This window comes from Megalobrama amblycephala, linkage group LG17 (assembly GCF_018812025.1).
Source record: "Megalobrama amblycephala isolate DHTTF-2021 linkage group LG17, ASM1881202v1, whole genome shotgun sequence".
NCBI lineage: Eukaryota > Metazoa > Chordata > Actinopteri > Cypriniformes > Xenocyprididae > Megalobrama > Megalobrama amblycephala.
The window spans coordinates 11,287,348-11,301,931 of record NC_063060.1 but is presented as its reverse complement, the minus strand read 5'-3'; the positions used below and the strand labels follow the sequence as shown (position 1 = coordinate 11,301,931).

The window sequence follows — 14,584 nt, the reverse complement described above, 5'->3', positions numbered from 1 at the left end:
TAAGGGTAGCCTGTCTATACTTAAGGTTTCGCCTAGTCCATGGGTGTGTCTCAATCAGCTCTCTAGTTCAGTAGTCAGGGCACTGATCAGGGAATCAGCCACATTAATTTACATGATATTGATTCACGACCTAGGGAGCTAGGGAGCTGATTGAGACGCAGGGCATGTGGGCTACTTCCTGTTTCGAGAGTCAGGACGTTTTTTTTTTTTGCGTTTAAGATGATGACAGAGCAAACAGTGTAGTTTCTTTGAATTCTCTCTGTACCGCAGTATGAACAACGGAACACTATTCAAATAATATTTTTACTGTATTTTAAAACGCAGGATAAATTCGATCCTTCACGATGGCGGATCCTCAAAGTGAGTGAACTGTTTATTTAATTAAATTGCGAAACAACCTATAAGGCCTATAATGAAATTCGCAATGTTTTTGTTGTTTTTAAAGTTATTTGAGTTTGATGTTTTAATTTATTTATTTGGCTCCTTAAAGTGATCGTTTCCTATGTTGAGGGAATTAGCCTACATTTTTGACTTTTATTTTAAGGGAAACCGCTTATTTCCATTTTGTTTGTTTGTTTGTTTTTTAGCTGCCTCTAATGAATAACAAATAAGTGAAGGATGATGAACGATAGTGGTCGAACAATAATTTAAAACCAGACATGTTTAGACCTTACAAACCTTACTATTTCATCGTGGTGGACAGCTGCTGTGCGCCAGGATGCCAAAACAGGCGGGGAAAAGCAAAGGAGAAATCATTTTATCATATTCCTAAGGATCCCGATCGACGACTGAAATGGTTCACTGCAATAAAACGTGCTAACCAACATAAAACAAAACAACAGACGGATGTATTTGTATTTTTTATTTTTTGTCTTTTATCTCAGTATTCCTATAAGTGTTGTATAAGGGTTTTTATATTTAATAGTAACCCTAAAATGATATGTTGAATGAAATTAATAGTTCAAGATGTTAAATAACTGGGCCGATATAGGCTATAGGCTAAGAATTTACAGTAGACTAACGTTACACATTATTCCACCGGTCACAATTATGGCCGATCATAAAACACAGTTCTTCAACACAAATTTCAACAAAGAATTATTGATTATTTCAAGGGGCAACTAATGACACCTCATTTGGATATTTTCATGTCTGGGAAAAATTAAACGGGTTAAGATTTCATGACATTTATCTACTATATGCCTACTCACGGTGATATATGCTGACTTTTGGCACTCCAGCAATTAATAAACAAAACCGTATGTATCTTGTATCTATCTATGTAGCCTATTTGTGGTACTCCGCATCAGTTGGCATCCAAAAATAGTCTGAATATAAACACTTATGGCTATTATAGGCATACCGATTTAGAATAAGAATACACGGTTTGGAAGATGAATTCATTAAAAAGGTAAAAAAGTGTTAAAAGTTCGTGTTCATTTTACATGGTTAAATGACAATGATAATTAAAATAATTTACAAGTATTTTAAAATGTAATATAGGCTTAGGTAATAACAAGTAGCCCAGTTAATTTTTGGAATCTGAATAGCCTACGTAATTGTTTACGTAATTAATAATATAATAATAATTCCTTACATTTATATAGCGCTTTTCTGGGCACTCAAAGCGTTTTACATATTGAGGGGGGAATCTCCTCAACCACCACCAATGTGCAGGAGACAGAGTGATGAAGCCAATCAGTGTATATGGATGATTAGAAGCCATGACGGACAGAGGCCAATGGGCAAATTTGGCCAGGATGTCAGGGTTACACCCTACTCTTTTCAAAGGACAGCCTGAGATATTTAATGACCACAGAGAGTCAGGACCTCGGTTTAACGTCTTATCTGATGGACTAATATAGGCCTAATTAGTTAGGCTACTACCCATCACTGTAAATTATTCAATCTCAATTCGAGTTCTTTCATCGGTATAGTGTCCACAATATACATTTCTAATTCAATGTAAATTGCAATTCCCAAGAGTTAATATATATTGTGGCTACACAAATCCATTCCTTCCCACTCAAGAACAGTAATTGGTGGGTCAGAGAGGCTGTATCGTTGGTCACTGTGTGCCTCCAGGAACAGGTGGGAAACACTGTTCTTCTAGCATACGTTCTTCTAACATGATCCCCCGGTTTCACAAGGCTTAAGCTAGTCCTAGACTAAAATGCATGTTTGAGCTGTTTTACAGTTTTTTACAATCGTTAGGACACATTTCTCAATACTTAGGCCACTTTTTCAAAATTCTTCACACAGTTCTCCTAACCAACTTTCATCTTGGCACAGCAGTTAATTTCACATTCAAAATGCACTAAATCTAACAAAACACTTCATTCATGTCTCAAATCAACTCATTCTTCCAGAACACTAGCAAAGGTTTTCACCCAGCAAATACACTTTGTCAGTCATAAAACACTGACCTAAAAACACTGACATTAGGTATCATTATACAATGTTTTCTTTTGTAAAATTTCTTAACAACACAAGAATAACACTCTCTGTTGTTTATAATTCACTGCAGTTTGTTACATGAACCATGTTTACATATTACAAAATTATTCCGAAGTTTTCCTATTTGGATGGATGATAATGAAATTGAATTCTTGTGTAGGTGTTCAGTTTCATCTTATTGCACTGATAGTATTTGATTTTTTAGATTCAGCATATATTTCATTATAATATTACTGTAGAAATGCAGCATATTTCTGTCTTATTCAGTTTTGTATTATGTTATTGTTTTGAACATAAGTTTAACAGTTTTGAAAACAGTATGTAAGCATGTGCAAATTGGCCTGTACGTACAAAGAGTTTTGGCAGTCTGAGTGAGAAAAGAATTCATGAAATTTGAGAGATGTAGTCATTGAATGCATTTTGTGCCAAAGCAATGATAATTGATCCTCAGTTTAGCCCACATAGACTTATGTTGTGCTCACTGTGTGAAGAGTTTTGCAAAAGTGACCTAAGTATTGAGAAATGTGTCCTAGTGTCTGTAAAAAACTGTAACTGAAAGCAACTTGCAAATCTTAAAATATGTCAATGTTTTGTCTCAAGATGCACATCAGTAATGTTAGTGTACATGATGGCTTTTTATAAAAATTCTGTCTGTGAAATCAGGCCAATGTCTCACATAAGTGAGAGGCATTTTAACTCTTTCCCCTTGACAGAATTTTCCAGCAATCTATTATACAGAAGGGGGCGCTATTACACATCTTCTGAAAGACACAGGCGAAGAAGCAGAAACAAGCGGTAGACGCATTGCTTGTACGTGTAAGATAACGCGATCATCAAATATTATACAACATGTAAAACAAAACTGCGTAACATTTTTAAATAGAGGCTGTGTTCTTTTGATATATTGCATGTTTAGATATTCATACAACAAAATATTCTGAGAGTGAGTGGAGCTTCCCGTCTGGTGAACAGAAGTCATTGTCTGTCCTTTATAATGAACCAGTGATCGTTCAGAAAAATGAAAACGGCAGTTTTGCTGGTTATCTTTAACCTCTTAAGCTAGTGTACTTATAAACAATTTTCTTTTCCACTTTTCTCTTTCCGGCTAAACAAACCAAGGTAAACTCATGATTTCACATAGAAGCTGAGAAACTTTAAAATCAAATGCATTGAAGGTGTTATTTTTACATCGAAAAATGACACTACCAGTTTGCAGGGTGTATAAGTTAATTGTGTAAGTTCCTGTTAAATAAATGTATAGGCCTCACACTCTCACTTGATATACTCAACTTGATTTAACCCAAATATCATCGCTGTTAAGCTGGTTAGAGATTTACATTTTTCACTGCTGTTTTCAGCTGACCTGTTTTTTTGTTTTTGTTTTTTGTTTTTTTCTTCAGAGGAAACCAAACCGACATCAGGCACAGTATTAAATCCAATGACCCTTCAAAACCTGAATGGATGAAAATGACAATGAGAATCCCCAAGACACTAGACTTATATGGACTCTTTTCCGTGCCTTCTTTACTTTTTCTACCCTCTTTCTGTCTTTCAGCTCATCAAAATGGAGAAATTCTATTTATGTTAATCAATTAAACAATTCAAATGCCAAATTGACAATTCTGTAAGACAGTACGGCATGCATGCGCTGAATGTCTCTGAAGTAAACTAACCCTGGAACAGAACCTGCTCCGGAGCAGGTTTGTTTCACAGAATAAGTTGCTATGGCTATACATACCCTTAAAGTTACCTCCATTTTTTTGTTTGTTTTTGTTTTTTGTTTTTTTGTTCAGAGGAAACCAAACCGACATCAGGCACAGTATTAAATCCAATGACCCTTCAAAACCTGAATGGATGAAAATGACAATGAGAATCCCCAAGACACTAGACTTATATGGACTCTTTTCCGTGCCTTCTTTACTTTTTCTACCCTCTTTCTGTCTTTCAGCTCATCAAAATGGAGAAATTCCATTTATGTTAATCAATTAAACAAAGTCAAATGCCAAATTGACAATTCTGTAAGACAGTACGGCATGCATGCGCTGAATGTCTCTGAAGTAAACTAACCCTGGAACAGAACCTGCTCCGGAGCAGGTTTGTTTCAGAGAATAAGTTGCTATGGCTATACATACCCTTAAAGTTACCTCCATTTTTGGAAACCAAAGTTGAGGATATCCGCTTACTCTTACCCTTAACAACAAACACTGGTAAAAGGTTTTTAAAAGAGAGCTCAATGAACTCAACTGAGTGTGTCAGATAATAAAAACATACAAAATGTGCAGTTCTGTGGATCCGAAGGACCAGGATTAAGAACAAAATTTTAGACTAAACACTTTTAAGTCATTTATAGCCCCCACAATGACAGCCCCCTATAGCCCTCTTAAATGTCCTTATCAAGCTTGTTATGCTATAACTTCACACTTTTCACTGCTGTGTGTGTGTCTTGAAAATTCTTTTTCTCAGGAAATATCATGCTGTCATCAGATTCAGACGAGGAGCCCACTAACCTTTCAGAACTTGTGTGGATGACAAACTTAAAAGACTATAAGATCTTAGACTTTGAGGGTAAGTTTAAGAGGGTATGGACTATTTACCTTACACAACTGTAATATATATAATGTATTGTATTTGTATTACAATACATATAAATTTATGTCATTTATTAAAAATGTAAATATGATAATATTCCATAGAGGAAAGCATGTACTTCTGTCAAATCTTAAAATATGTCAGTGCCATTGTTTTGTCTCAAAATGCACATGGTGTGGCAAAAAAATCAACCGGACTCTCTGCATAAGAGAGAAACACGTAGCATGTACCATCTAATTAATTGTATAACATCACAATTTTCACAACAGATCCATTTTGTAGCCTATGATGTGTCATTGTCCAACCTCAGTGGTGATTTGGAATTTCTTGAGCTGATTTCACCTGTACACAAACCTTAGACAAGATAGAAAACATGGATTTGCAATAGTTCAACACGTCATGTTCACACAATTCGGTTGATGCCACTCATTGTTTAGCCCCTTCCATTCCCTAAAATGGGGTCTTCCAACCTAATTTAAAAATTTTCAGGCATATTTTCAGCCATACATTTGTTAGTTACCCTCCCCCTTTTGATGCATTGCCCATCAATTTATCATAGTGGTTGGAGACAAGTTTCTCTAAACAACGTTTGCCATCAACACTGAACTAAACCCCATGTTTAATTCTGCAACCAGATTTCCTCCAGCTTTCTCTGCCTCTGAACATGCTTTGTAAAAAGTTAGAATGGTTATTTTCAGATAACTGATTACACACAATCTCCTGTGTCTGCTCCAGCACTTCCTACAGAAACAGAAACTTTTTTATTAGTTTGTCAGTTAGTTTGAAACAGAAATTCAAACCACAGCACCCCAAAAATCGCCTACCACCCGAACCAGTAACGGGCACCAGTGTAGATATTGCACAAATAATCTTTTCAACAGCCTCACAAAACTGTAACTTAGACTAGGAACATTTTTAAAGTTGTCTTTTGTTTACATGCTAAATTCACTTAAAGGTGCCCTCGAATGAAAAATTTAATTTATCTTGGCATAGTCAAATAACAAGAGTTCAGTACATGGAAATGACATACAGTGAGTCTCAAACTCCATTGTTTCCTCCTTCTTATATAAATCTCATTTGTTTAAAAGACCTCAGAAGAACAGGCGAATCTCAACATAACACCGACTGTTACGTAACAGTCGGGGTGTACGCCCCAATATTTGCATATGCCAGCCATGTTCTCAACATTATGAAAGGCATTACACAAGGGCAGCCAGTATTAACGTCTGGATGTGCACAGGTGAATCAACAGACTAGGTAAGCAAGCAAGAACAATAGTGAAAAATGGCAGATGGAGCAATAATAACTGACATGATCCATGATATCATGATATTTTTAGTGATATTTGTAAATTGTCTTTCTACATGTTTCGTTAGCATGTTGCTAATGTACTGTTAAATGTGGTTAAAGTTACCATCGTTTCTTACTGTATTCACGGAGACGAGAGCCGTCGCTATTTTCATTATTAAACAGTTGCAGTCTGTATAATTCATAAACACAACTTCATTCTTTATAAATCTCTCCAACAGTGTAGCATTAGCCGTTAGCCACGGAGCATAGCCTAAAATTAATTCAGAATCAAATGTAAACAATATAACAGTATACTGTACAATACTCACATAATCCGACGCATGCATGCCGCATGCATGACGAACACTTTGTAAAGATCCATTTGAGGGTTATATTAGCTGTGTAAACTTTGTTTATGCACTGTTCAAGGCAAGCGCAAGCTCTGTGGGCGTGGAGCATGAGAATTAAAGGGCCAGTAGCCCTGAATCGGCTCATTTATAATGATGCCCCAAAATAGGCAGTTAAAAAAATGAATAAAAAAAAAAATCTATGGGGTATTTTGAGCTGAAACTTCACAGACACATTCAGGGGACACCTTAGACTTATATTACATCTTTTTAAAAAAAGTTCTAGGGCACCTTTAACTTTCTCTTCAATCTGCAAAATCAGTCTTCATCTTTAGCCCCCACCATGCCTTGGAATTATCCTCTGCCATGTCTAATGACCTGCAGGAGTAAAACTATGATAGAGACATATTAGTTCAAAATCACACAGCCTCATGAATTCAGGGATTCATCATGCTGAATCCTAAACTTCTATACAGTTCTTGCTAATAGGGCAACCAACATCATGTTACAGTTTTTTTTATACACTTTGATACTATTTTCACATCTAAGGTGTACATTTTCAAAAATCTTAGTATAAAACTCCAAACTGATCACACTTGTAACACAGCTAGTCATTCTTTCAAAACCTGATCTCAGGCTTTCATTCTAGTTGTACATATTTTCATCCTACATAATCACTGTTTCAAAACACAAGATCATTGTGATATGTAATGAGAACATTTGGTTTAATCACAGAAACACAACAGTATGTTCTTCTTTCAATTTAATACTTTTAACAATCAGTTAATTCAATAGCAAACAATGCAAGATACATGCATTCTATAGATACAATCTGTATCTATAGAAATCTAGAGATGTACCAAATAATTCATTGATTAACCATTAAGATCAGTTGGATTAAATAATAGACAAATGTATCATACTAAACGAGAAGAGATGCAAATCAAAAGTTTGATAGTAATGGCATTATGAAAGACAGTTACTTCAAATTAAACGTTTATATAGATGAAACACTTATTTTGTGTTGTGAAAAGGATACTTTGTGATTTTGTGTATTGTACTAACACAATTGAAAATATGCTGAAATGTTTGAAAAATATGCACTTTTGATGATCTGTTGTGATATTAGTACTAAGAGTTTTGAAAATTCACTAACTGCTTATGAAAAATGCATGAAAGCAATTAAAAAAAACTGTAATAAATTTTACTATTGTCTCCCCAGAAATTACAGACAATCACCTCATGGTCTCAGTCGGCTCTTGAAAGCTCATTCCCATCAGCTCTTTATCAATAATCTTCTTTTCCTCAGGGTCTTGTCCCCTGGCATAGTTGCTTGTCATAATGAAAAACAAGCCATCTTAGGAATGCGGTTTCTGCTGGCCTCACAGTCATCCTGCTCAACTCTCATACCCATCTCACATAAAACACCTCCCTTCAGGGTAGATGCCCAGTGGCGGCGGTAACCCCCTGCCTTAGGTTGTCCCCTGTCTGGCCAAAGAGGATCTTACCCGTCATTGAGAAATCACCTCATGCACACTGGTAACCGCTCTTTCGGTGTTTCCGGTGTTTTCTGGAGCTTAGGAAAGGTGCATTCAAGAGCCACCAGGGCCATGGACTGCCTAATAGTGTTAAAACATGGAGACAGGTTAATGACAGCAGTATTTAATCACTAAAATCATTAGACTGTGCATTCTCTCAGCAGCAACATGTCAGTGCTGAGATTATACTCAGTCAATTTAATTCTCACAACTCTCCATTAGGGCTGCACGATTAATCGCATGAGATTGTCATGCGTGTCTCGTCAGTAAAGCCGGTTCTGTGATTAGCGGTAAATGTCCATCACCTGCTTTCAGAAGGCGATTCATCTGCGATTATGAACGCGATATTGCGTAGCTGGTCCGCGAACTACGGCTCTGTATATTAAGTGCCGCTCCATTTGAAAGCAGGTGATGGACATTTACCGCTAATCACAGAATCGGCTTTACTGACGAGACATGCATGGCAATCTCATGCGATTAATCGTGCAGCCCTACTGTCCATTCAGTGTAATGTTCTGCTACCTCTGTAACCGGAGCCATCGGCCCTGCACATGGTGGTGACAAAGATCAGACAAAAAAGTTACTAGTCATAGAAGAAATTCATCAAAATAGTCACTTCTATCATTCAAGGTCTGTATTACTATTTTAAAGACCTCTTTATACTCATTGAGTCTTCCTTTGACAAATTTAACAACTAATTGCCCTCTTCATGGCAGTCATTTCTTTTAACATCTCTGTGTCCATGATTTCCAACTGAGACACTGTGCTTCACTATAAATAGCTTGTTATCACTTATGACACAAGCTCAGATAACAGCTTTTAGCTGACTTTGAGTGAGAGAGACTCTGAGGATTTCAGCACTAGTACACTGCATTTTTATAACTTTTAACATCAAACTTTATCTACTATCTTTTGACTCTGGCCCAGCTTAAGACTTTGCCAGAAATGACATACTGTACATTTCCAAATAAACACTGTGTTTGTTTTTTACTCACACATCATGGAAATTAGAAATTACAAATTTCCAATCAGGTTGAGTCTCTGTGACACTGTGACACAACTCCCTTCATTTTGACCATCAAAAACCAAACATTGAGAAATTTAAGGTCCTAAATCATTAAAAAAAAAAAAATCCTAAATCATACAGGGGATACGCGCTCCTTTTTGTTTAAAAACACATATTGACTTAACTTAACAGACCAGTCTATTTCTTTTATAAGCAGTTATTAATGTTCTCTTGTATGCTAATGTAGGCTACGGGGGATTTGAGATATTAGCTACTAAGAGAAAAGCTTTATTTTTGTTTTGTCATTCTTTCAAAAAGAACATATACTTTCTTCAAGAAACGTACTCAACTAAAAACACAGATGAAAGATTTTAGCAAAATTAGATTTTTAAAGCCCTTTTCAGTCATTGTACTAATTATGGTGGTGTAGCTATCATATTTGAAAGAAACTTTAAAGGGAATATTCTAGAGTCTCATTTTTCTTTAGAGGGCAGATGGAACTGTAATCTTGATGATGTATTTTTTATACTAGAAAATGTTTATGGCTTTAATAATTCTGCTGCAAATAATGCCCTACTAAAAGAACTATCATGTAAAATATCACAGTTAAAAGCTAAATTCCCATCAGCATTTTTGATTACTGGTGGTGATTTTAATGAGGCTCCTAATAATAATATTGATAGGTTTATATTGATGACCACTGGTCATGTCATTAACCCTATCATAACTGATTTTTGCAATAACTTGTCACTGTTGGATCCTTTTAGATTACCTCATCCTTCTTTGGTGAATTAAAACAAATCTTCATACTTTACAAGAGAATCTAGACAAATTATATATAGAAAGAGCAAGAGGAGCCATAAGGTTGAGAGCAAAATGGCTTGAGTATGGTGAAAAAAATTCTAATTATTTTTTTTATTTTGGAGAAAAAACGTGGTCTCTAAAAAAAATCCAAAATCTTTATATAAATAATATCCTTACTTCTGACTAATGATACATTCATATATTTCTACCTTTTATGAAAAACTTTACTCTTCATCCTTCAGTGCTGAATGGTGTGAATTATTTTTTAATAGAGCTGATCAGTTCATCCCTAAAATATCTCCGCATACTTTAATTAGTTGTGAAAATCCCATAACTTTAGAAGAGTTTGTACTTAGAAGAGTTTGTACTATCCAAAACTCCTTTAAACAAAAGTCCCGGTCCTGATGGCTTGCCATTTGAATTTTATAGAATTTTTTGGAATGATCTAAGAGATTTGATTTTCAATGTATTTGTAGACTGTTTAAGTTCTGGTGAATTACTAGAGTCTATGAAACAAGGTCTCATCATTCTTTTAACGAAATCAAATAAAGATATTCGTTACAATGAAAATTGGAGACCTATTACTCTGCTAAATTCTGATTATAAATTATTAACCTCTCTTTTTGCAAAAAGATTAAAACCCTGTCTGGAAGATATCATTTCAATAACACAATCAGGTTTTATTAAGGGTAAACATATATCTAATAACATACGTCTTGTATTGGATATGATTGATTATTCAGATCTAATTGAAGAAGGAGCCATCATTCTGTACTTAGACTTCTACAGTGGCATGCGAAAGTTTGGGAACCCCTTGCAGAATCTGTGAAAATGTGAAAAATTTTAACAAAATAAGAGAGATCATACAAAATGCATGTTATTTTTTATTTAGTACTGTCCTGAGTAAGATATTTTACAAAAAATATGTTTATACATAATCCACAAGACAAAAAAATAGCTGAATTTATTAAAATGACCCTGTTCAAACGTTTGGGAACCATTGATTCTTACAGTTTTTTTCAGTTGCTAACAAGCATTGTTCAATACCAAAACCACATTTTCAAAACTCTTCACACAATCAGCGAAACAGAAGTCAATGCAGACCAAACTGTGAACCATTTTTCATTGCTTTCAGACAAAATGCATTGAGTGACCACACTTTTCAAAATTCAGGAACTCTTTTCCCATTCATACTCCACAACATGCAAAATACTATGTATTTTCAGTACATTTTTCTAATGCTAACACACTGCATTCAAAATGATTAAAAACACATTCAAAACAGAATGATGGCAAATTCCAAGCATTTATGCATAATTATTTTAAAATATTCTCAATTTTATAGCCAAAAATTAAAAAAATAATCATTACAAGCTAATTGCAATTTTAGCTGAAATTCCACCCACTCCAATGCAAGAGAGAGAGCAGACTAGAACCATAACTGTAATTTACTATAATGAACAACTACACATGTTGTTACAGTAATGTGTAGAATGTATTTTCTTTATTCTTTTTTTTATTATCATTGCAGCCCTGGAGTTTTTTTCCCTCTTTTTTCAACTTTTGGTTATAATTTTCAAGTACTATATTCATATAAATTTTGATTAATTTCTGATTCATTCGTGTTACAAATGCTTTCAATAAAGTGAAATTGTGTTACAGTATTCTATATGGAGAACTGATTTATGTGGAAAATCATTGAAACTTTAAAAAAGAAGAGTTCATCAATTATGTAATGCTTCCTGTTGTTAGTGTTTTTTTAGGTCAGTGGGTTGTGAATGAAATGTGTTATCTGAATGAGAATTGTTGCCAGTGTTATGTTGGTCTGAGTGGGTTTTGTAGGTGAGATTAACTGTTTGGCCAACATTCATGCTGGTAATGCAGACTGTGTGAAGAGTTTTGAAAATGTGATTTCGGTATTGAAGAATGCTTTTATAGCAACTGAAAAAACTGTAATACTGTGTGTGGTTACCTGGATGATCTACGACTGCTTTTTTGTTTTGTGATGGTTGTTCATGAGTCCCTTGTTTGTCCTAAGCAGTTAAACTGAGCTCTGTTCTTCAGAAAAATCCTCCAGGTTCACTAGATTCATCAGATTTCCAGCATCTTTTGCATATTTGAACCCTTTCCAGCAGTGGCTGTATGATTTTGAGATCCATCTTTTCACACTTACATGTAAGACACTTGAGTGACTCAAACACATCTATTAAGAAAGGTTCAAACATTCACTGATGCTCCAGAAGGAAACATGACGCATTAAGAGCTGGGGGGTAAAAAAACTTTTGAACAGAATAAAGATGTCTAATTTTTTCTTATTTTGTAAAAAAAAAAAAAAAAAAAAAAAATATATATATATATATATATATATATATATATATATATATATATATATATATATTTTTTTTTTTTTTATTTATTTTTTTTTTCATTTAGTACTGCCCTTCAGAAGCAACATAAGACACTCTTTTTTGCCAGAAGACAAATTAAGTACAATTTACCTTGATCTTCAAATTCAAAAAGTTTTCACCCCCCTTAATGCACCGTGTTTCCTTCTGGAGCATCAGTGAATGTTTGAACCTTTTTTAATAGTTGTGTTTGAGTCCCTCAGTTGTCTTAAGTGGATCTCAAAATCATACAGCCACTGCTGGAAAGGGTTCAAATACGCAAAAGATGCTGGAAAACTGAAGAATCTGCAGGACCTGGAGGATTTTTCTGAAGAACAGAGCTCAGTTTAACTGCTCAGGACAAACAAGGGACTCATGAACAACCATCACAAAACAAAAAAGCAGTCGTAGATCATCCAGGTAACCACACACAGTATTAAGATCCAATGGTTCCCAAACTTTTGAACAGGGTCATTTTAATAAATTCAGCTATTTTTTTTTTTTTTTTTTTTTTGTCTTGTGGACTATATATAAACATATTTTTTGTAAAATATCTTACTCAGGACAGTACTAAATAAAAAAAATAGCATGCATTTTGTATGATCTCTCTTATTTTGATAAAATTATTTACATTTTCATAGATTCTGCAAGGGGTTCCCAAATTTTTGCATGCCACTGTATAAGGTGTTTGACTCTATTGAGCATGAATTTATATATACAGCCTTAGATAAATTTGGATTTGGATTAAAATGTTAAAATATGGTCAGAATTATATACAAAGGTGTAAACAGCAGTGTTTCTCTGGCAGAAGGAACATCTAAACGTTTTGCACTTACTAGAGGTATTCGTCAGGGTGCCCAATTTCCCCTTTTTTATTTTTGATTGCAGCAGAATTATTGAATCTTTATAGTGTAAATTGCATCAATGCTGAAGGTATAAGAATTGGTGATAATGTTATTTTAATTTCTCAGCTAGCAGATGACAAGTATTTTTCTTAAAGATGAAAACCAGGTTTTGAGCATTTTGGAAAGCCTGGAACTTTTTTCAAGTGCTTCAGGCCTCCTAATCAACAAAGACAAAAGCGAAATACTAACTGTTCATGACTCTAACAAAAACCTTATCAATGGAATTAAGGTCAAACAGTCAGTGAAATATCTCAGAATAACAATTAACAAATCGGCAAAAGAAAGACTGAATGACAACTTTACCTCTAAACTACAAAAAACAGCCAATTTTCAATGGATGGCTTCAAAGTGACTTGACCATACAAGGAAGGACACTGCTTTCAAAAGCGGAAGAAATTTCAAGGATAGTTTACCCTGCCTTATCATTATATGTGGACAAAACAAACAGCATCTTCAATGACTCTCTTTTATTCAAATTTATTTGGAAAAATAAGACTGAATACATTAAAAGGAAAACATTGATTAGGGACTACGCAGATAGAGGCTTCAATGCCAGGGGCGGAGCTACGGGTGGGCCAGGCCCACCCAGATTGACAGCTTGCCCACCCAGTCAGATCCAGGGAAATATATATATTATATGGGCGTCGGAACCATTGTAACCATTGTACTTTTTAAGACCAATATATTGGACCCACTCACTTTTACCGTCTCTAATTCAGCATTTGTCTGATCCCCCCAGGTGATGCTACTCCACAAACCACCAACAGAACATAAAAAATATCAAAAATGAAGATAGTTTTTAAAACATCGCCAAGTAAAACGCGTTTATAAAGAAATGTCTCTTTACGACCACAACAAACGGGACACATTTCAGACGCGCAATCCACCTTGGCTTCAGCGCCAGGCGCAAATCAAACGAGTGCGGAAAAGGTAGCTTCAGTTGAACAACAGTGAACTGCGGTCAGATGAGATGTTGTCAGGCTATGCCAGTAAAACTCCAATCAGCCCTTAGGCTATAGCCTACTGTGCTCGAGGCGAGAACTCAAGAATTGCTCGCGCAAATGCGGCGGCGCGCTGCATATTACTTTATTATAGCTTAACTAAAGCGCTAAAGAAACTACGGGCATGCACCATCATTATTCTGAGGTAAATTAAGGAATTACCAAACATGCGATTAAATCTGCCTCAAAACTGTGAAATGTAGGCCTATGTATTTGTTGACATGGTTTTAAAGCTATTGTTATCCAATTTGTTGGCCTTAAAA

General features: G+C 35.1%; 1 protein-coding gene across 2 annotated transcripts in view; it reads left to right on the top strand.

The window, feature by feature from the left end:
- Nucleotides 1-206: 206 nt before the first annotated feature.
- The window catches only part of LOC125250465 (NACHT, LRR and PYD domains-containing protein 1 homolog), a 41,985-nt gene continuing 27,607 nt past the window's right edge, over nt 207-14,584 (top strand). For both annotated transcript variants that reach the window (XM_048163055.1, XM_048163054.1), the window contains exons 1-2: nt 207-360; nt 4,921-5,022. In XM_048163055.1, coding sequence (XP_048019012.1) covers nt 345-360; nt 4,921-5,022 — 118 coding nt within the window. In that variant the 5' untranslated portion in view covers nt 207-344. The remainder of the gene's footprint in view (nt 361-4,920; nt 5,023-14,584) is intronic.